The sequence below is a fragment of the Polyodon spathula genome, chromosome 25, assembly GCF_017654505.1.
Source record: "Polyodon spathula isolate WHYD16114869_AA chromosome 25, ASM1765450v1, whole genome shotgun sequence".
Lineage (NCBI taxonomy): Eukaryota > Metazoa > Chordata > Actinopteri > Acipenseriformes > Polyodontidae > Polyodon > Polyodon spathula.
The window spans coordinates 14,942,492-14,963,292 of NC_054558.1; the positions used below are offsets into that span (position 1 = coordinate 14,942,492).

Here is a 20,801-nt window from a genome sequence, read left to right on the forward strand (position 1 = left end):
TTTACAAACAGGATAACGTGCGTTTTGTTATTACAATAAAGTTGTAGGTAAGGCTGACCTAATATTTAATTATTTATTTTATTTGTATGCTTTTAACGTTAATACGCACATTATCGTTAGAAGTTGCCTACAGACTGTAATTGAACAAGGACAACGTACCTTTTAAAAGAAAACTATTTGAATACTACACCATGCAGTTAAGACACTGTATCTGAATCAAGCAGAAGCTTTTGACAAACCAACCTGTCTTATCTTACGTTTAAGATTTGACGTAATTTAAGAAAATGTTGGTCATGCATGTTTGAAGTTACCTTAGTAACGCAAATTACGGCCAAATACCCCTCACAACGCCCTACGCTCCTGTCGTAAACTAAGACGGCTCTTCTCCGCAGGCTACGTTTGTGTACCGCTATCGATGACGAACAGCGCAGAAACGTGTCCCTATAGGAGAAATGTTCTGCTGGGTTAAACCGAAAAAAAGCGATTAAACCCCGGCCACAGGATTCTGTTACAGCACTACTCTGGGAACATGACAGCATTTATCGTGAGTATTGGGGTCCGAGCTCCAGGGGTAACACTGTATAGGTTTCCGAGGCCTGAATACTTTTCTGCTTCGTTCTGCAGACAGGCCACTCTTTGTGTTTACGTTTCTACAATACGGCTAGAGAACAGAAAGTGAGGTTATTGAAAGCATTCGACACTTTTTCACAAACACCGAAACCTATTCATTTTTGACCGGGTGATCGTTGGGAAACCGCGAGTAAGAATTTAATGAAAACACTTGTGACTTGTATCTTTTCGGTAAAAAGGTTTGTGTAGACTAGAAGATGGACCCTTACAGACTAGCAACTGTGTATTTTGTCAGGTGTTGGTAGATTGCAGTGTCAGTATGCTCGCCACTAGGGGGTATCGTAAAATTCATAAAATTGGGCACTGACTATTAAAGGTCAACAAATAAACTAAAAAAAAAAAAATAGCAAAAACTTTTACATTGTCCATTTTACTAAAAGCACGCATCTGCAATAGCATGGTAGTAGGAGAGGGCATATTTTGATCGTGACCTACTTGGGTTTAATGAATTTCCTTGAAAATCCGTGCAAATTAAGTTAAAACCAAAATGGAGGACGGGGGAGGGACCCTATTCCACAGATCGTAGCCCCCCTTTCGCCCGCCTGTCTGGTAGTCACGTGGTGAACACAGTAACTTGCCTTTGCATCTTCTTCACCAAACTGTTATAAATACGCTTGCAGCCTCCCATGGATATTTGGGTTTTGTACCATCAAACCTTTGTGTTACTGTGGGGTTGTTATGCAGTTAGGAGGACCCTCTGAATGTGCATGCACTGGTTTAAACTGTATATGCAACTTATAAAGACCCGCACTAAATTATTGTGAGGAGTGCTTGTATACTGTACTATTTTTAGATACTTCATTTTTAAAATTTTCTGAAAACACCTTTTGGAAAATTAAGGGCACCCTTCACTCTGTCTTGTAAACTCAGATGATATGTTGTGGTCATGTGATTTTCTGGTGTTTGATGATACAGACCTAACACTTTCAGATAATGGCATCATGTGGGATCGTAATTCAAGAAAAATAATCTCTTTTGTGGTATTATTTTACAAAGCTGTATCTGCCACACTGCCAAAGTCTCATATCTCAGATTTCAGGGAAGTGACATGTTATTTTTATGGTTATATAGCTTCTGTGTGCTAAACGTGTTTGTTACCATGAAATTGACCTCTGACGTTATAGGGATGCCATCATGAATTAATCTCTATTGTTTAATTTGTCTCGATTAAGTTCCATTACTAAAGTGTGTCCTGTAAAAATGAATAATTTCACTGCCACATTGATTGTATTTTGTGAGAAGCTAGTTTGAGCACTGAAGGTTCATCATTACTGTATGCATTGACACATGATTGTTCCTTAGTTCCTAAATAAACGTTAACATCATGCTACTTGGTTCCTATGCGACTGCGTTCCCAGTGTGGACTGGAGCAATTGCGAATTACTGTTAATGGAAAGGATGATGTTCCTTGATTGTTCCTAAGTAACATTAAGTTGCAGAATTATGAAGAGGAGAAGGTTTGATGCACTTATGAACAGTAACAAATACAAATGAAATCCAATGCTATATAAGCATTTGGGCCAAACCATTTGGTTTCTATTGTTTTGCACAGATATTTGAATGCGTCGTCAGACAGAGTAGTGGGTGTGCAGGGGTAGTACTTTATATGATTGCGGTGTCCCGTGCATCATTCTGTGTGTAAGTAAATCCAGACTGCAGCAAGACGGACAGGGAAAATGTTGTGTTAAACTAAGCCTAGGGTGCCATGACTGCAGCAAAACCAATGGCAGGAGTGTAAATTGAGAGTAACATGGACTGACAAGACTAGTAGCTCCTGGGAAAGTAGCAGAGTAGGTGACGCATGCATTAAGTGTTCAAGAGATTAAAGGGGTTAACATTCAGGAGAGGAACATAGGATTGAAAGGGATTGTGGCCTACAGCAGAGAGAGCTGATCTTAAAGTGAAAGGGGTGTAGTTGGTATTATTAAATGGACTTGCCTGGAGACTAGGACCTGTCTACCTGATTGGGTTTTGCATCGCTCTGTTGTGGTGCATTGCTGACCGTTTTTCCCTCTTGGTTCTTTGATTGATCGGGGAAGGACTAACGAATGCCACACTTTACATAAAGAACATGGTGCTAAGAAGTAATTCCAGTAAATGTTACCTAATATATATTGCTATAATTTCACTGGTCACAGGTTTTCCTATGTGACAAATGCATCGTGTGCATTTTTCATAACACTCTGCTACTGAAATAATAATGACTGTATGGATTACATCCATCGAGGTAAAGAACCTGCTGAATGCTAATATATTGAGTTACACACTGCTTTGTAGTTTTCCATATATACTACTTAATGAAAAACTGACAAATTGAAAAATGTGACATTTCTAAATCAAACATGAAATACTGCAAAGCTGTTATGGCTTCTGGTAGACTTTTGCAATATCATTTTGTACTTTCTTTGATTACATTATGTAAATAAAAGATCTAAATTATGTTCATGTTGTTTATTAATTTTTATTATGTCTCAATCCTAAAATTCTAGGTGATGCTAAACTTTTGGCCATAGCTCTGTTCCCTGGTGAAAAATGTGAATAAAACGTTCCCTGGTGAAAAATGTGTCATCTGTATCAGGTGACAAAGTGGCAGTAAAATTGTTAACGTTTACTTGACAACAATTCATTGAAAGTTTAATGAGAGAAAAGTTAAAATTGCTAAAAATTGTGTGAAAGGGAATGTAATTTTTTTCTGTGTGCTATTTTTGCGAATGACAGTAATTAAAGTAATTTACAGTGCTATTTACCCATTTTTAGTAAGCCTTCATTTTATAACCTGCATGATGTACTGTATACCGTGATATTAAGGTTACCATGGTACTTTTTGACAGTTATCGTATCGTGCAAACTGTGTACCACCCCATCCCTAGCGATATCATGTGTTTTATTCAAATTGGAACATTTCAAACCTTTGTAGTGAATGGAAGTCCACCAAAAGTATTGAAAGTTAGCTACAACCGTTTTAGGTACTCATTATTATTATTATTATTATTAATGTTGAAGCTCTTTTCAAGCCACGTAGACAGCTTTTTGACTAATCAGCTGTACTTAAACCAATGGCATTGGAATTAGAGATTCTCTTGTTTATTTGAAGGAGATAACTCCTACTTTACTCCCGCAGAAAGAGCTATGGATTCCCAGGTACCATTGTTTCTCAAGACAGCTGGGTGATATACAATTCCCAAGAAACAATTATATTACATCACAAAACCACACTGCGACCTTTTTTGTCCTTGATTGCAAAAAGTGATACTGTATTCCTTCGAATTTAAGACAAACTTTTTAACCATTTTTTGCTTCTTAAAAATAGCCTTCGTCTTAAATCCGAGTACAGTATAGTGATGCATGTATTGAAATCACCAACAAAAGACGTGACTATCCGAGTACACAAACAGCACCGAGACTGACTGCCGAGAAAAGACGAACAAAGATGTCACTGCCCGAATACACAAGCAGCAACGTTACTGACTGCTGAGAAGACAAACCAACACGTTACTGCCCGATCTTGAATCACCCATGACATACAGGCAGCCATTTCAAAGAAGCGCCGTTAACTTCCTGAGGAATTTGAAGAAGTTTTTCCAATTTCAGCGTTTCTAAAAACAGGACCAGCTTGGACAGATCGGAAATGCTAATCAGACCCCCATATTTTTCAAGCAATACCACAGCTTACAGGAAAACAGGTCCGAGTAATCGTCATATGCGTACGTTATGTTCTATTGGTATTGTGCACACCGTTCTGACTGTTGTGTTTGCAATGTGATCAGTGCTGTTGTGGTTGCTGGGTTACATGTTGCCTGATGTAGTGGAGTGTTGTGTCATGCTTCCTGTTGCCGGGATGCATGGTGCTGTAAGTGAGTGAGGGGTGTGTGTACCACAGAGACGCCATCTCAATTCCTATAGTACGCAGCACAGTAAACAAGCTCTGTGGTTAATCTACAACAACACTGTTTTGTACGATACAACAGCGTAATTGAGGTTGTATCTTTATAAATGCATATTTATTTGTGGTTTTATTTTTTCATCAATTGCGGGTGGTAAATTTGGTCTTTGTCTTAAATTCAGAGGAATATGGTTGTTTCGATCACGCAGTGCTTATTTAGTAAGTTTTGTCTTGGGGTTTGCAGAATGTAATGACTTTGTCATTGATATGTGCTGTCAGGATAGATGTTTGGTAGAGCTAATAAAAGCAGGCACAGGTTCCAATCCAAAAATAACGTAACCTTTGTAGTACAGGCTTTATAAACGGATAGTTAAATTTGGTGTTGCCTTTTGAAAGTGGCATGTTATGGTGAGGATGGTGAATGTTTTAAGTACAGAATTTGAGAGTAAAAGAAGGTATTGAAAGAGTTTTGTAAGGTTGCCAGCTGAACATCTCCAGGGACCCTGCTGCCTGGCCTGTAAATGAGGCTGGCAGCGTTCAACACTGCAGCAACCTTCCCTTGCATCAGCAGACTCAATCAATAATTGCAGGGCCAGCTCTGTCAAGCTGCAGAAACTTGGTCTATGCATTGTTCAGAATTGGATTAAGAGGCAGCAAAGTATAGTTACCAAGATATGGTATGGGTAATATGGGTAATTGGATATTTAAAGAAGTGTCCCTTTTATTGTAATTCAATATGCATGATCTTCTACAAAAGTGAAAAATGCCTAATATTGCAAGGTTATACTGTACACCTCTGCAAGTTCATCAGTCAGTAAGCCTGCAAAAAGGAATGTGAATACCAGCTGGGAAGAAACCTTTATAATGCATTGGCTGCGGCAGTTACTAGGGGTGTGCAGAGAGGAGGGATTTTTGATGATACTTAAGACATTCTTAACAATTGTGAATTATCTTTAAAAAAGTAAAGATTAAATATTTCACAAAACTATGCTTACCTTTGCACAAGACAAAAGTATCTTCTATGTATTCCTCTGAATTGCATTAACTCATTAGTTGTATACATTTATTTTGGTTAAATATTATAATAAATGACCTGTATTATGTAAAACAAACACACATCTACTGTATGTTTCATTAGTAAGGTGATTTATTACCCCTGTACAATGAACTCTCGGCTTTATCCCTTGCATATAACATGGCAAACAATGTTAATTTCAGTGGCCAGAGCATTAACACATCAGAAATTGTGACGAGTGATATGTGCCTTGTTGCAACAGAAAATAATAGAATCTATAGAATGTTCACACCCCTGGCAATGGAGGATGCAAGGATGACATATGAATGTTGAGAAATAAATAGGATATCATTTGATTTTTGCCATTGTGTTGCAGCACGACAGTTCAGGCAGTCCAAGCTCTCCATCCAAGAATATAGGTGTTCAACAGCACTTCCTAATTTAGCATGATTCACTCCATCCAAGTTCTATATGCAGGTACAGACTTTATGGAGGCAAATCTAGTGCCACAGCTGCTCCAAATGTTGGAAGTCCTTTAATGTTTCTGGACAGACATTTTGCTTGACAGCGGATGTTTATTCAAAGCTTGAAACTAACGTGCGCCTGCATTTGTTTCCATGTGAAAGTGACAGTGGCAGACATTATATACCTCCCACCCCCAGAACAGTTCATATGTGCTACAAGATTACTGTTCTGCAGCTCTAGATACACATCTATCATGCTGTACTATTACTGGCTGTGCTCATGTCAATATTAAAGTCCAAAATTGATTAATTATAGAGTCAGCCAGCTAATCTCAAGATTAACCAGGATATGGTTAATGGTTTTATATGTCATTTACTCTGGAGACCTAGGTTAGAATTGGGCAGGTTATAAAATTACATGACTTTGGCGGTTTACTTTATTCCACTACTAAAACCCACTGCATTGTGGCAGGAAGCATTTATGACATTTGCCAAAACTGCCTGTAGCCACTGTCCCTACTAGACAATGTCACTGTACCTCATGGTTTCATTACAACTAAATTCACAGGCACCAGTCTTTGGGGGGGGAGGAAACAGTTTGTATTTAAAGGATTGCCTTGTATAATTATTACTGCCTCCCTCTCCAGGCACACCCCTCTGTGAGGATCAAAGGCACGGAGAACAACTACAACCCTGTTCTGTGTCAGGATGAAAAGTGTGCTGCCAGTTCCAAAGGGAACCACATGCATTGCCCCTTCTGTAGCATAGCAGAGGCCTACCAGGACCCGGTCATCCTGCGGGCACACTACAGGGTCAAGCACGTGGACAAGGGGATCGACTTTGCAGGTACTGTACTGTAGGGTCAGCTTACAGCATAGGCTTCATTCTGTTGTAGCACATTAAGAATTGGAATCGTCAAACATACAGTGGCAATACATTATTCAAACAGTTTTATTACTGCAAGGTTTAGTACCCTTAAGCATTAAAGTAATTATAGCTAACAAAATAATTACATGTCATTGGTTCGGATTCAGAATCGTTGCTGATTATTAATCAAATATCATAATCTGTAATCGCTGTTTCACTGTCATTATTATTATCTGCCATTTTCAATGATGTTGCAACGCTGTAGCCAAGCTGCAGTGTACTAAAATGCCGTGTGGTGATACTTTAAAATAAAACATTCCAATGAATTTCAATATAAACAGAGGTTTTCTAGTGCTGTCAGTCCCTTGTCTTAACACTAAACATTGCTGTGCCAGTGAAAGTAAGGTGTTGTACAACGCCACTGTTTTGAAACGTTCGTCTCTTGCCCCTGAATTTTAGATTTATGTCTTATTCTCCAAGGTCACGCTGCACTAGTCAGGCAGACAGAACACACAAGCCACTGCCAGAGAGATCAGGCCACTGCTTTCCTGGGGTAAGCTGTGAGTAGACACAGTTACTGAAACAGATGCTTAATCTTTTTTCCTGGCAGTGGACTTGTCCTTCTCTCCACGTTAGTAGGGCTGTGTTCACTTCAAAGCCCTGGAGGGGTTGATGTTAGTTTGCTATCCCAGTATTGTGCAGTTACAGAGGAAATGAAGTTAAGATTTAATATATTTGGTAATAGAGTAAAAAAGCCATTTTAGCAATTGATTTTCCCATGTTTATGGTTTCTGTCTTCAGAGTGTTTCAAATACTTGAAACACGCTTGCATGATGGTCATTAAATTCCCTGAGTAATACAAAAGCATGGCTTCTTTTCTAATCCTGTAATCCTTCAATCTTAATTTTAAATAATCCTTCAATCTTAATTTGAAAATTTTAGGTCACTGTAAATCATAAATATATTTTAAATGTTTATATGTGCATAGTGTATTTTTGTAAGAGTAGATGTGTAAATTGTATATCTGCACCACAGACTGGATGAGAAATTGCAATACTGGTTACATTGTAACAATACAATCAAAGTCAAATCCAACAGTGCTGCTCCTGAACAGAAAACTACAAAAGTTGTTCAATACACATATTTATTCATTAGTCATTTAGCGACTTAGAGACTGGGGGGGGAACTATGCATCAACAACTTCTGCTGCAGAATCACTTCAGATAGGACCTCAGTTTTATGTCTGATCTGAAGGACAGAGCACAAGTAGCTTAAGTTGCTCAGGGTCACACACAGTGAGTCATTGGCAGAGCGGGGATTTGAAACCTGGAACCTTCTGGTCTCAAGCCCTTTTCTTTAACCACTGGACCACCAAATCTCCATGTCCATTTAGCTGATATCCTCCCTTTAACAACCATGTTCTAAATTCAACTCCAACATTTTTATTAACATCTTTTTCCCAAAGTAACATTAGGAATAAGTAACTTCTCAATACATTTTACATTTTGGAAGGTTGCATTTTATGTATCGGACTCCACTTGTGCTGAGCAATCTTTTTTTTAAATAATGCAGATTCAATACTTTTTGGGCACTTAATGAATTTTGTGACATTTTCAGAAAAAGATTGAACCGACCCCCCCCCCCCCTTTGCTGAACCTGTGCGACCAACTTGTTTTTGATGCTATTTCTAATAGTTTGTTAGAGGTGGATGAATCACAGTTGGTAGTGGGTGGAGATTTGAATGCTGTAATAGACCTGAAACTTGACAGATCAATAGCACACACAGCATATTCTTATCTCTGTTGCAAAATGTTTTGCATTTGAGAGACTAATGGTGCATTAAGAACCCGGGAACAAGAGACTCTGCATGTTTTTTTGGCCAGGTAAAAGAGTTACTCGAATAGACTATATTTTTGTATCCGCTAGTTTATTTCAACTCGTTGATGATGTGAAATGAAGTCCAATATTGTATTTACTCCATTGAGAAGGGAAATGACCCATCTCAGGGACGCCGAGGCCAGGGGGTCCACGGCCCCTCACTTTAGTATGACAGAAAGGGCCACTAAGTGGCGTTTTAATTGTAGTTTACTCAGCAACACTGACTTTTTAAAGCAACTTTCCAAGAGTTTTTTTTCTAAATTGATACAGATACTGCATCTAGTCCCCAGCCATTATGGGAGGCCACAAAATGCTTTCTAATTTTAATGTTACTTAAATGTCACTCATAACAAACAAAAGTACGACTTGGAAGAACAAGTACTACTGCTGTCATATTTGTGTGTGTGGAAGGAGTGTGAGTGAAGTCTCTGACTATGGGCAGTGTTGAATCGCTGCTCTCCTGTATCTCTCCCTACTCTTTAGGCTTGAAGGTGCTGCGCTGCTGTAATCACTGTGAAATCGTGGGCACCATTAAGGGGGAAAAGAAGTTTAAAGGAGCTCACTGGCATTGCTACCGCTGCCGCAACGGCTTCAACCGTCGCGATGAGGCTGTGAAGCACTACAAAACACACTTTCGAAACCCACACACCACCTTCCAGATCCAGATCACACAGGTACAGGGATCACTACGAAACACACTTTCGAAACCCACACATCACCTTCCAGATCCAGATCACACAGGTACGGGGATCACTACGAAACACACTTTCGAAACCCACACACCACCTTCCAGATCCAGATCACACAGGTACGGGGATCACTATGAAACACACTTTCAAAACCCACACACCACCTCCCAGATCCAGATCACACAGGTACAGGGATCACTACGAAACACACTTTCGAAACCCACACATCACCTTCCAGATCCAGATCACACAGGTACGGGGATCACTACGAAACACACTTTCGAAACCCACACACCACCTTCCAGATCCAGATCACACAGGTACGGGGATCACTACGAAACACACTTTTGAAACCCACACACAATTATGTTCATACATAATACTGGTATATCAAAATACTTTAGCTTAAAATTATTACTTTTAATAGTTGACAAAGTGGCATTACATAATGTAGGTGAATCAAAACCACTTTAAGAACCTGTGCTAATTGTAACATCATTACAATTATTTATTTATTTATTTGTAAAGGGAATAGTATTGTTTGCACCAAGTAGTAAATAGCAGCATAACATTTTTGATAATTCTTTAATAATTTAAGTTGCATTATTTTAAGTTAAAGGGTGCTATAGGAAGTGTGTTTTGGTAAAGGTATGGTATTTACAAATCACAATGTATGTATGCATATGTATGCAATAAATGTGACTAGAACTGCCATATTGTCTGCCCTACCCAGGAGGTGAACAGCAGGCAGTATTATGAACAGAGTGCGGAGGCCCACCCAAAAGCCTATGGAGGTCTCGCCGTCACAGCTGGCTCAAACGGAGACTACAGCACTATTGGCTCAGTCCTAGCGCAAACTGTCATTGCTACGGCAACAGGCACAGAGACCCTCATCACTGAAGTCTCTAAGGTAAGGTAAGGCAATGTAGTGTTGACAGTTCTGACTGGCCTAGAACTTTGGAGTCATGCCAGCTGAAGTGGACCAACCCAAAAATTACATGTGTAGGTAACTGTAGCCTGTGAGGTCTACAGATGTGCTTGATTCCTTATATGAAAGCTGAATTACACCCCCCTCCACCATTCCTTGATGTGGGAATTATGATACATTGTAACGGCATGATGGCTGCACAGTTTCCGAACCCCTTCATTATTGTATTGTTCTTATTTGAATACAATGGTAGATTCATTGCTACAGTGGTGTAATGTTTCAGCTACTAACCATACAAATCTGATTTACTTAATGATGAATACATATTTTAACAGTCACATTGAAATATTTTGTATTTGTGTTGCTTTGATGTTCCTACAGTTCTTTGTAATGGTTGTTACAATAAATGCCAATTTGAATTAACTTCAGTGGTGCAGCTTGACACCACACAAGTCAGGAGATGCCATACCACCCATGTCGGCTGCATTCAGGCTAGGCTTCTAGTAGAGATACTGAGATGTGAGGGGCAGGGTAGCATTCGGTGACCAGGGAAGTAACATTGGTTTTCGAAGACAACTGTTTGAAAACCTAAGCATGTTTTTTGTGATGCTGCAATGGGGCGTAAAGCAAAATCAGTTAGCTAGTATGTGAAGGAAAATTAGGATTTGGATGAAACCATAAAAGGAAAGACAGAAATCGTGTGCAAGTGTGACTGTTGTAATTCCTGAGAATATATACACAGCTGTACATAGTTTACCTGCGAGGGTCCTGTTTATAGCATTGTCGTTTCAGTGGGACCTGAATTTCCTTTCCTCAGTCCTACAGTAGCCAGACATCTGCATTTCAACATGTTAAGTTAACCTCTTTATAACTATAATTAGGTATGATAGATGTGAGTAATAATGAGTGTTGGCAACCAAAATTTATTGTATTTGAGTGGTGTTTATTTTCTATCCCTGAAAGTAACTGATTTTAATAAATAATAATAAAAAAACGAAACCAAAAAACCCACCCCCAAATGTACTTAACTACCAAAGCCAACAAAAAGTTTTGAGCAGACCTTTTAGGGAAGTTATTTAGTAGCACTTAAATATACTTGCCTGTGTGTTTATGTGAAGACCATTTAATTAGAAAATGTATCTATAATATCAGGGTACGGGGTGTAGATGCCCCAGTGCTAAACGTGTTTGTTTTCTTAAAGGACAGCAGTGTGAGCAATGGGATCACAGTGGGAGCGGAGGAGACAGTGGGGCCCTGCCCCCAGTCCTCGGGGAGACAGACACTGGTTCTCATGGACCCTGATGGAGAGAGTGGGAACCTACTCTATGAAGAAACAACCAATATCATTACAGAGCAGGTAACGAAAACAACCAATATCATTACAGAACAGGTAATGAAAACAACCAGTATCATTACAGAGCAGGTAACGAAAACAACCAGTATCATTACAGAGCAGGTAACGAAAACAACCAGTATCATTACAGAGCAGGTAACGAAAACAACCAGTATCATTACAGAGCAGGTAACGAAAACAACCAGAATCATTACAGAGCAACCAGTAACATTACAGAAAACAACCAGTATCATTACAGAGCAGGTAACGAAAACAACCAGTATCATTACAGAGCAGGTAACGAAAACAACCAGTATCATTACAGAGCAGGTAACGAAAACAACCAGTATCATTACAGAAAAATGAAAACAACCAGTATCATTACAGAGCAGGTTATCATTACAGAGCAGGTAACGAAAACAACCAGAATCATTACAGAGCAGGTAACGAAAACAACCAGTATCATTACAGAGCAGGTGATGAAACCAACCAATATCATTACAGAGCAGGTATTGGTTGAAAAAAATAAGTTAACTTTTTAGTATTTATAAAAAAGCTGCTTTTCGTTCAGTGACATTACCAGTTCTGGAGCATGAGTCTTTATAATATTCACTTAGATAAAAACATTTGAATGACAGTACCTGTTAGTAATTATGTGTTTTATAACTGACTAATAATAAATATCAACTTTTATTGTTTATTTAAAATAAATGATTCCATTAGAATCTAGCATTATATACTTGCATGAAGAGATAGACCATAGTTTTGTTTGGTGATTTTGTAAGCACGGGTTTAGAGGCCGGCAAGGTTCAACCTGTAAACTAATTGAGGCGTCGTCTGCTCAAGCTAATGTAACACCGCTGCGTTTAAAAATATAACAATTCTAATGCAGACATGCCTGTGATTTAAAAGTATCCACAGTAAATAGAATTTTTTAGACTGCTTTTGAAGATTGCATATCAGATGAAAATGAAAAAAAGAAGCTACCTTCGCAAAACCTCTTTGTCCACGGCCATCTGATGAAAACCTGAATTGTTTTATAGTGGGAAGGTAAACACTAGTACAGCAGGCTATCCTTCAGGTGCACAGTGTTCCTTTATGCAACTACTATGCTAATGTGTTAATATTACAAACAATATTGTGCTATATATGGTATAGTACTTTTTGTAATAGTGGGTAGGTATTTTTGCACAGTGGGCCATCATACAAGTTGTGGCACTAGTAGTGACACATTTTACATGACATTTTAATAGGATTCATCAATATATTATAATGACTTTTGTAGAGCTATTGCAGTCTGGAATTTGTATCACAAACCTTTTTAATGTTCATTGTCCAATAAAAAAAAGAAACATTTTCCAGCCACGTTTTTTAAAGTAATCCCTCAGGAAACTTTTGAGCTTCAGACTTTGATTTGAATTTTATAGCTAATGTGTCTATACTCTGCAGACTCTTATAGTATAGCAGGGAGGATGAGAGGCAATATTTCACTTTGAAAGAGAAGCAGAGGTGATACGAGCAACCTTGGGCTAACCCACCCTGGCTAGCAGGAAGGAGCAGTGACTCAGCAGCACTTAAATGATGTTCTGGATTACATTTCCTCATGCTAATGGGGAGGGCCGTGCACCTGCAGCCCAGAGAAAGGAACTGCAGTGATTTTCAGGACAGGCTGCGACAGACTTATCTGCTATGTCTGGTTTAAAGTGGTTCCTTTGAGAACCCCAGACCGCTCAATACCACCGTGCTTATTCACAGTGCAATCCTTTTTTATGATGTGTTCATTTGATTGGTGCAGACAAAGGCAGCCGGAATAATGCAGTAAAGCCTTTATAACCCTAGTACTGCAGGGTATAGAGAATGATCTTGTCAGAAGATTATAGATGCTTTAAAGTGTTACAGAACACCCTGCGCAGTTTACAAGAAACACATTGCGTTTTGCTGTGTTTTTGCCGACTATTTTACATTTCATAATCGCACATCATGGGTCATAAATCAACTGGACGCAACGTTTCTCAACATTTAGTCGGGAGTGCTCAACAGGAGAGGAAAAAAAAGTCTTCTAAGATCTCAGTGTGTCACGCTCCCTCCTGCAATAGTGCTGGTTTTCTGTTACCACAATACACCACTCATTTCAGTCAGAGTAGCACCCTGATTGCAGAGCGTTTACAGTGTAGAAGGTACAGTAGTGGGTTTGAGTAGCTCAAACCACTGCTGATGGGATATTTCTTCTTCAATAACCCTAAAAAATGGGTGCCTGCTAAGGTCACTGGCAGGACTGGTATAACACAGTAAACATTTGTGTTTCAGGGTGGGGAGAGTCTTGATCAGAACCTCTTGCTGGAGAAGCAGCTGATAGAGCTCCATCAACACAACCAGGCACTGCGGCAGGAGAAAGAGGAGGTGGAGAAGAAACTCGGAGCAGAGATCCAGGAGCTCAAGGACCATGTATGGAGGGGTGGAGGGGAGGGAGGGAGGAAAAAAAAGGAAACTGAGCCAACTATCAGATAATTCCAGACAGTATTCGCCAGTATGCATTGCCATCCCTTTACGGACCTCGCCTCTTCCTTTATGAAAAATGCAAACGTTATGTTAAATGTGTATTGGATTTTGAATGGTATTTTTCTTGTAGCTCTTGGTGAACAATAGTGAATGCCTACTAATGGGAGTTTGAAGTCTTGTAGGAAAAACTATAAATAATGTTTTGTTTATTTATTTAATCAATATTCCTCCAGAAAAGAAAAAAAACCCCTCTTAAAAATGAAACATTGTAAAAGTTTTCCAATTGTTTAATTTTAAAGAACTTCAGTCCCAGAAGCTTTACGCACTGGTTACAGGGTTACATTCTTTTATCTGATCTCTTGAGGTTGACCGGAAATGAAGAATTAAAATGTCTGTATGGAGCGATCAGTAATTTTTCTTCATTAATCACTTGAAATAAAATATAATTAATAAATCAAATTCACCTTTCTCATAATGCATGCATGCTTCAAATAGTGTAACATGACACCTATGAAGTGATGTCAATACATATTAGTTAAAATGTTGCTGGATTTTATTTTGTTAGCTCTGTGTACTTTATAGTGTTACAGAACACCCTGCACAGTTTACAAGAAACACATTGCGTTTTGCTGTGTCCCTTGTTGGCCGTATCGCAGAGTTATATTTTTAAACATGTTGCCGACTCTTTTACATTTTATAATCACACAGGAGTTTTCACCAGGAAAAAAAAAGTCTTCTAAGATCTGTGTGTCACGCTCCCTCCTACAACAGTGCTGGTTTCTGTTCCCATGTGTCATTTCAATCACAGCACAAGCATTCAGGAGTATGTTGAAAAATTGTTGCGATATGGACATCACGGTATTCAGCAAAGGAAAAGTAATGTGTTTCTTGTAAACCTCGCCAACTGCTAATGCTTTTTCATTGTATGAAAATGTCAGTATCAGGTTGGGTACGGTTTCATCATTTGTTGATGTCGTTTGGTATGGGATTTTATGAAAATGTTGGTTTCAGTTTGAGAAAATCATTACCATTGCATCCCTGGTGTAATTGTAATAATCTGCCTATAACCCAGTATGATTGAATGCTGTGTAATAAGGGGTAAGAAAATGTTTTAATGCATTAGTTATCACTCCTTTATTTCTAAATGCTAAAGTTTCCCCGGCTTTTCTGTGTCTTTTTGCCCCTTCAAGGTGGCCGGTCTTGTCCAAGCAAATGTGAAGATGTTTGAAGAACTGCAGGTCTACCGGGCAGCTGATGACACTGAGCAGAAGATCAGTAAGATGGTGAGTCTGTAGCCACCTCACCCTAGTCTAGAAATAGTTACAATTTTATATTGCACATTTTATATTGCACATTTTCCTTGACCCATTATTATTAAGAGTCTGTGCTGCGGCTGTCTCTTCTTTAACAGCTTGTGTCTCATAAACTGTGTTTTCAGCTGTGAAGGGTCTTCACATTTTTTTGGTTTTGAATATGAAAGTACTCTCAATACAATGATTATCTTGGATTATTACTTGTTTGGTAGTCAGTTAGGAAACTGGTTGCTGATTGCACCTCTAAAAGACAGATACAATATTATGTCTTTGTTGAATACTTCCTAGCCTGTCCTTTGTTTGGTGTTGAAACTGTAATGTACAGTAAACAGCACCCTAGTGGCTTAAAGTGCCCTAACATAATGTACTTTAATAGAGCATAGTGAAAGGATGGTAAACCATAGTTAAGATTTGTAAAGCTCTTAGAGGTATAGTAAACTATGATAAATGTATAGTGTAACCATTGAAAATCAGCAAAGTAATTGTGCACATGTACAATGGTACATTTGTATAATGGTGCTGTGTGAGAACAGCTGGTACAGTAATCACCTACAGTAGTTGCAGGCCTTATTGACCAGAATGCAAATATTAACGTGTCAAACCTAGGATTTTAACTATGCCTATGTAATATTTTAGAACCAGATACAACGTTTATACATTTGTTACATACTGTTTTATAGGTGGTCAGTACATTGTGCCGTTAAAACACATCTAATATGTTTTTTTTTTTTTATAAATACTTACAAAAATGAAATGTTCTTATAGTTTAAACTCAACATTGCGTTCCTGAATTTTTATATGGTAAACACACATAGGTTATCTAGGACAAAAGGACAGAACGTGTTCACGAGATTACTATAGGTCTTTGCTTTCTGTACGAGAAGAGAATTAAAATTTCTAAAATGGGGATCTGGTAGCCTGCCTATTAGCAATGGTGCATTTTTGTTGGAAACTATATATTCTATTTGTATTTGCAGTTCTGTCATTGGAGAGCCTGTTATTTTCCTGATTGTCGTTGCTGAAACCCTTCTTGCCTTCCCGGGATGGTCAACTACCACTCTAAACCCAGTGTTGTTTGTGCATATTTTTGGAATTATATATGGTTTCTATATTGTACTACAACTTCTACATTAAACCAACCTCACCTCAATCTGATTTCTTTTTAGGTATACTACACACTCAAAGAGAATACTTTAAAATGGTTGTTATTTATATTGCACTTTTACAGATACACACAGGGATGCTAAATTAGTTGGTAGTCAGGTGTACCTAGTATAACACTTAACTAATGCATACAAATTAATTCCAAATTCATACACTCTTAGGTCTCTTGTTCATTATATCATTTTAGTCCCATGATAAAATACATTAGGTATTTAATATTGATGTTAATAAAGATGGAGCTGTTGTGTTGTAATTAACTTGTCTGTTCATCTGATGGGAGCTATACTAACCCAGTAGTAGACACTGAGCCCTGTCTGATGCCTGTGTTGCTCTCCCTTGCAGATGGAGTCTATGGAAAAGCAGCACCAGGAGCTCCTGCAGACCCAGCTGGCAGCCCTGCGGAAGGAGATGCTGCAGGGGGCAGTGAACGGGGAGACTGGGGGGACCCTGCAGCTCGCCCTGCCACAGGACAGTGAAGGGGGAGGGGATAACGTTATCTCTTTTCTGGAACCCTCGCATGGCAGGGGGGCGGAGGCCGAAGCAGGGATCACCTCGCTGGAGATCATGGAGGTGCAGCTTGAACACACACCCCATCTCCCCAAAATAGACAGCCCCCCTACCTCCCTGTACACTGCGGAGGAGCTGCACGAGCAGGGAGGCTTGTCACCAGAGAAACGAGACGCTGAGGAGCAGCCTGAGGGGGAGAGCAAAACTAAAATTCCGAGGACCGTCTGAAATTGAAAGACAAAGCAGTCAGGATCCAGACCTTACCGTTTCTGTCTGGAGAAGAGTCGGATTGTTTGTGCATGCAGCATTCCTCCTTGTTTCTGGAAACTTCCTGCCCACTCCAGGTCTTTGAAGTAGGTACTGGAACTAAACTGCTCATTCCCAGTTTGGCAGTGCTGCAAGTCATAAAGTCCATCCCTTTCTTGACAATACCAGTAATTTTACAACCAAACAACAGTTAGAGAACATAACGGATAATGCAGAAAGGTTTGTCCACGGTTTTCCATCCCATCCAGATATATGGATATTTATTCTGCAAAAACGGATGTGATCCACACTATTAACAATATAATAACTTTGGATTCATATTCAAAAGGGGGTCCTGCAGGTATTATATTGAAAACAACAGGTAAACTATTAGAAAATAATCTTCCAAATGATTTTGTATTGCATTAAAGACAACTTTTAGTCTAGAAAATGACATACTCCAGTAAAAGTCATTATTTGTCTTTCTCTGTAACAATCCCCAGGAGCAGAGACCCATTATGGTTTTCTCAGTGATATTGTGCCTTGTCTACCAGTGAGCTTACTGTAGCGGCTCGTGTGCAGAAACCCAGTATGTATGCATACTGGTTTCTATAATATTGGTTTGGAGGCTTCTGGTGGTAAATTCTTACATACTTTATATGGCCTCTGGTGTGTCTGCTGAAATCCTCTTCACAAATGTGTCCGTAAAAGGTTTTTGAAGTGTTACAAAACCCCCTGCAGTGTTTACAAAAAAAAAAAAACATTACCTTTGCTGTATCCTGTGCTGTCCATAGCGCAGCAGCTGCATATTTCCCGATAGTGTTGATATTTTATCCTTGATAAATAAACTAGGGAATTTTATGTTTAATTTTTTTTCAACTTTCAATTTTTCTTCTAAACATTGCAGTGTATCCAGTTCATGCTCCCTCCTGCGACACGCTGGTGGTGATTTGAAATGAGTGGCGTATTGTAGGAAAACCAGCATTGTTGCAGGAGGGAGCGTGATTTGGATACACTGCACTCCTTAGAGATTAATTTTTTCTCCTGGTGAGAGTAAATGTTGAGAAATATATTGCCCAGTTGGTTTTACCCATGATGTGGGATTTTAACATTTCAAGAGTCAGTTAACAATGCGTTTATTGTAAACTGCAGTATGTTTGGTAACACTAACTTATTTTAGCATAGGGGTAAATCAGAGCGTCTGCTTCTGTAGGATGCATTCACACTTCCATTGCGTTTTGTTTGTGATAAGAATTAGTCTCACCCCCATGGATTGCTGTCTTTGTTCATGCCATCCTCATTTTGAAGGATAATTGTGCATGGTTCTTTCAATTAAAAAAATGACATAAGATTTGAGACTTTTTAAAAAACTACATTTTATAAGAAAACATATAACAATCACTGCTTGTGCTCCTTTTTTAATGTTAATATGAGAGGTGTCTAATCCAGGGTATAAAACCCAAGTGGAAGCTTACTGAGTTAAAAGCCTTTTTAAAACATTGAAATATAACCCTGTATGTTTTTGTAACAGTTGGAAATGAGAAAGTTAATTTGTTAACGAAAGGTTAATTAACTCACAATTACATATTGAACATGTTGTAAAAAAAATGTTTCAGCATCAAAACACAGTTTTGAGTTCTTACAAGTCAAGTTCAGAGGTCATCCCTTCTTGATAATTTCATAATAGAATAAAGCTGTCTCATATTTCAGCAGAGACTGGTAATGTCAGATGTAATCAAATCTATGTACAGAGCAGATAGAATATTGATGGCACATAGTGCGATGCAGGTGACTGTCTGGAACTAAAACAGACAGGAGATGGTGACCATTATTACCTATTGCAATTTGCAAATTCAGTTTATCTTACCACCCTGGCCTTTTTAATTTGCTTGCAACACAACAAACTGGATTGACCAAAGAATGCTGGTTGATTTTATTTTTGTTTTTGTATTCACATTCATTGCTAATGATCCTGCACGTCATGCGTTAAAACAGTAGCTGGAAATACTAGTGCTGGAACGAGCAAAGAGTTTAATCAAAATGTAAATTAATATTGGAACATGTGTAATTTGTACCATAATACAGTAAAAAAAAAAAAAAAAAAAAAAAATTCTCTCGGGAGGGAAATACATGTGGTCAGTGTATTTGTCCCAGCACTAGTAAAGCATATACATTGTTACATACAGGGTGCTTCAAAAATCACTGAATTGAACGTAAAAAGAATGTGCTGCAAAGCAATGAAACGTGGCAAGAAGTAAAAGTTGCAGCTCCCTCTGTGATGCCATTGTCTTACCTAATGTCTACCGATCCCACCTGCCAAGTCTATACCACGTGCCTTTTCTTTAGCTAGAGGCTTTTGAACCAACCAATAAATGCTGAATAAACTCCACAATCAACAATATTGTAGCTAAAAATGCTAGGAGAGTTTAGCTGCCATACCTAAACAAGTCTAACTAAACTGAATAGTGAATTGAATATTCTGTTGAGCCATTAATAAGACATGTTTTAGGGGTGTATTAGTTATAGCAAATAAACATACTGTATACTACAGCGTGAAGGCAAGATACCTAATGCAGAAAACTGAAGCGTGAAAGGTGAAACTTTACACAATTACAAATTGTGGACATAACCTGGGTTAACTGAATTGTTTTAGATGCCACTGTACCATTTTGTAGAGCAATCTTTATTTATGTTTTCCATAAACTGTCGATGTCATGTTTGTGAGTCCACAGAAACAGTCTGATTTATACTGAAGTTAGCTTATCTGTGTTTGATATGCAATCAGGATGGGAGAAATTCCAGGGAAATGTCTGGTTTTGGGATTAGATCAGAGTCCTCAATTGCGTAGAGAACAAATTATACTTCTAGTTTTACAATGATGTACGTTGTATATAGAGTCACCTGTGCCTGGCTAAAAGTGTAAATGGCATACAGAGAGTTCTCCAGGAACAGGAAACAAGGCCACCATAAGCCAGACTAAACCCTCCAGATGCTCTACATGAAGACTAGTTGTATTTGCAGAAGAGACAGATGTCTGTGTACATCTTAATAGATTTGTACTGTATTTATTGCTATTAAGGAATTTTCCTTGACAATAAAGGTTGCGTACACAACTGACCGACAATATTGTAGTTCAGAAGCCGCCTGTCTTGCTTACTTAAATAAGCTGAACCTTTAATTTAATTTTTTTTTTTAACTTTGCCTTATTACTAGTAATGTATGACTGTATAGTTTTATAACAAGATAAATTGTGCTATCTTTGCATCTGCAAGTAAAAACATCTTTTGTCCTACTTTTTTGTTGTTGTTGTTCATTTTGTTCTATTCTGTATGAGTAAGTCTACAGTAAAAGACGATTCATAGTTTTAGGCTGTCTGCATTGGGTT

At 38.5% G+C, this 20,801-nt stretch overlaps 1 protein-coding gene across 1 annotated transcript; it reads left to right on the forward strand.

The window, feature by feature from the left end:
• Positions 1-367: 367 nt before the first annotated feature.
• LOC121300131 lies at positions 368-20,709 on the forward strand. The gene is made up of 8 exons (XM_041228555.1): positions 368-544; positions 6,640-6,838; positions 9,221-9,411; positions 10,160-10,336; positions 11,556-11,711; positions 13,995-14,132; positions 15,377-15,469; positions 17,006-20,709. Exons 1-8 carry the CDS (start codon positions 530-532, stop codon positions 17,396-17,398), a joined length of 1,362 nt encoding a protein of 453 aa, XP_041084489.1. The 5' UTR covers positions 368-529; the 3' UTR covers positions 17,399-20,709.
• Positions 20,710-20,801: the final 92 nt, after the last annotated feature.

What these genes read in the sequence shown, in the direction of transcription:
- LOC121300131 (XM_041228555.1), top strand. An exon ending in TCATCACTGAAGTCTCTAAG is followed by an intron (nt 10,337 to 11,555) that starts GTAAGGTAAGGC and finishes GTTTTCTTAAAG; the next exon opens with GACAGCAGTGTGAGCAATGG. An exon ending in TCCAGGAGCTCAAGGACCAT is followed by an intron (nt 14,133 to 15,376) that starts GTATGGAGGGGT and finishes TGCCCCTTCAAG; the next exon opens with GTGGCCGGTCTTGTCCAAGC.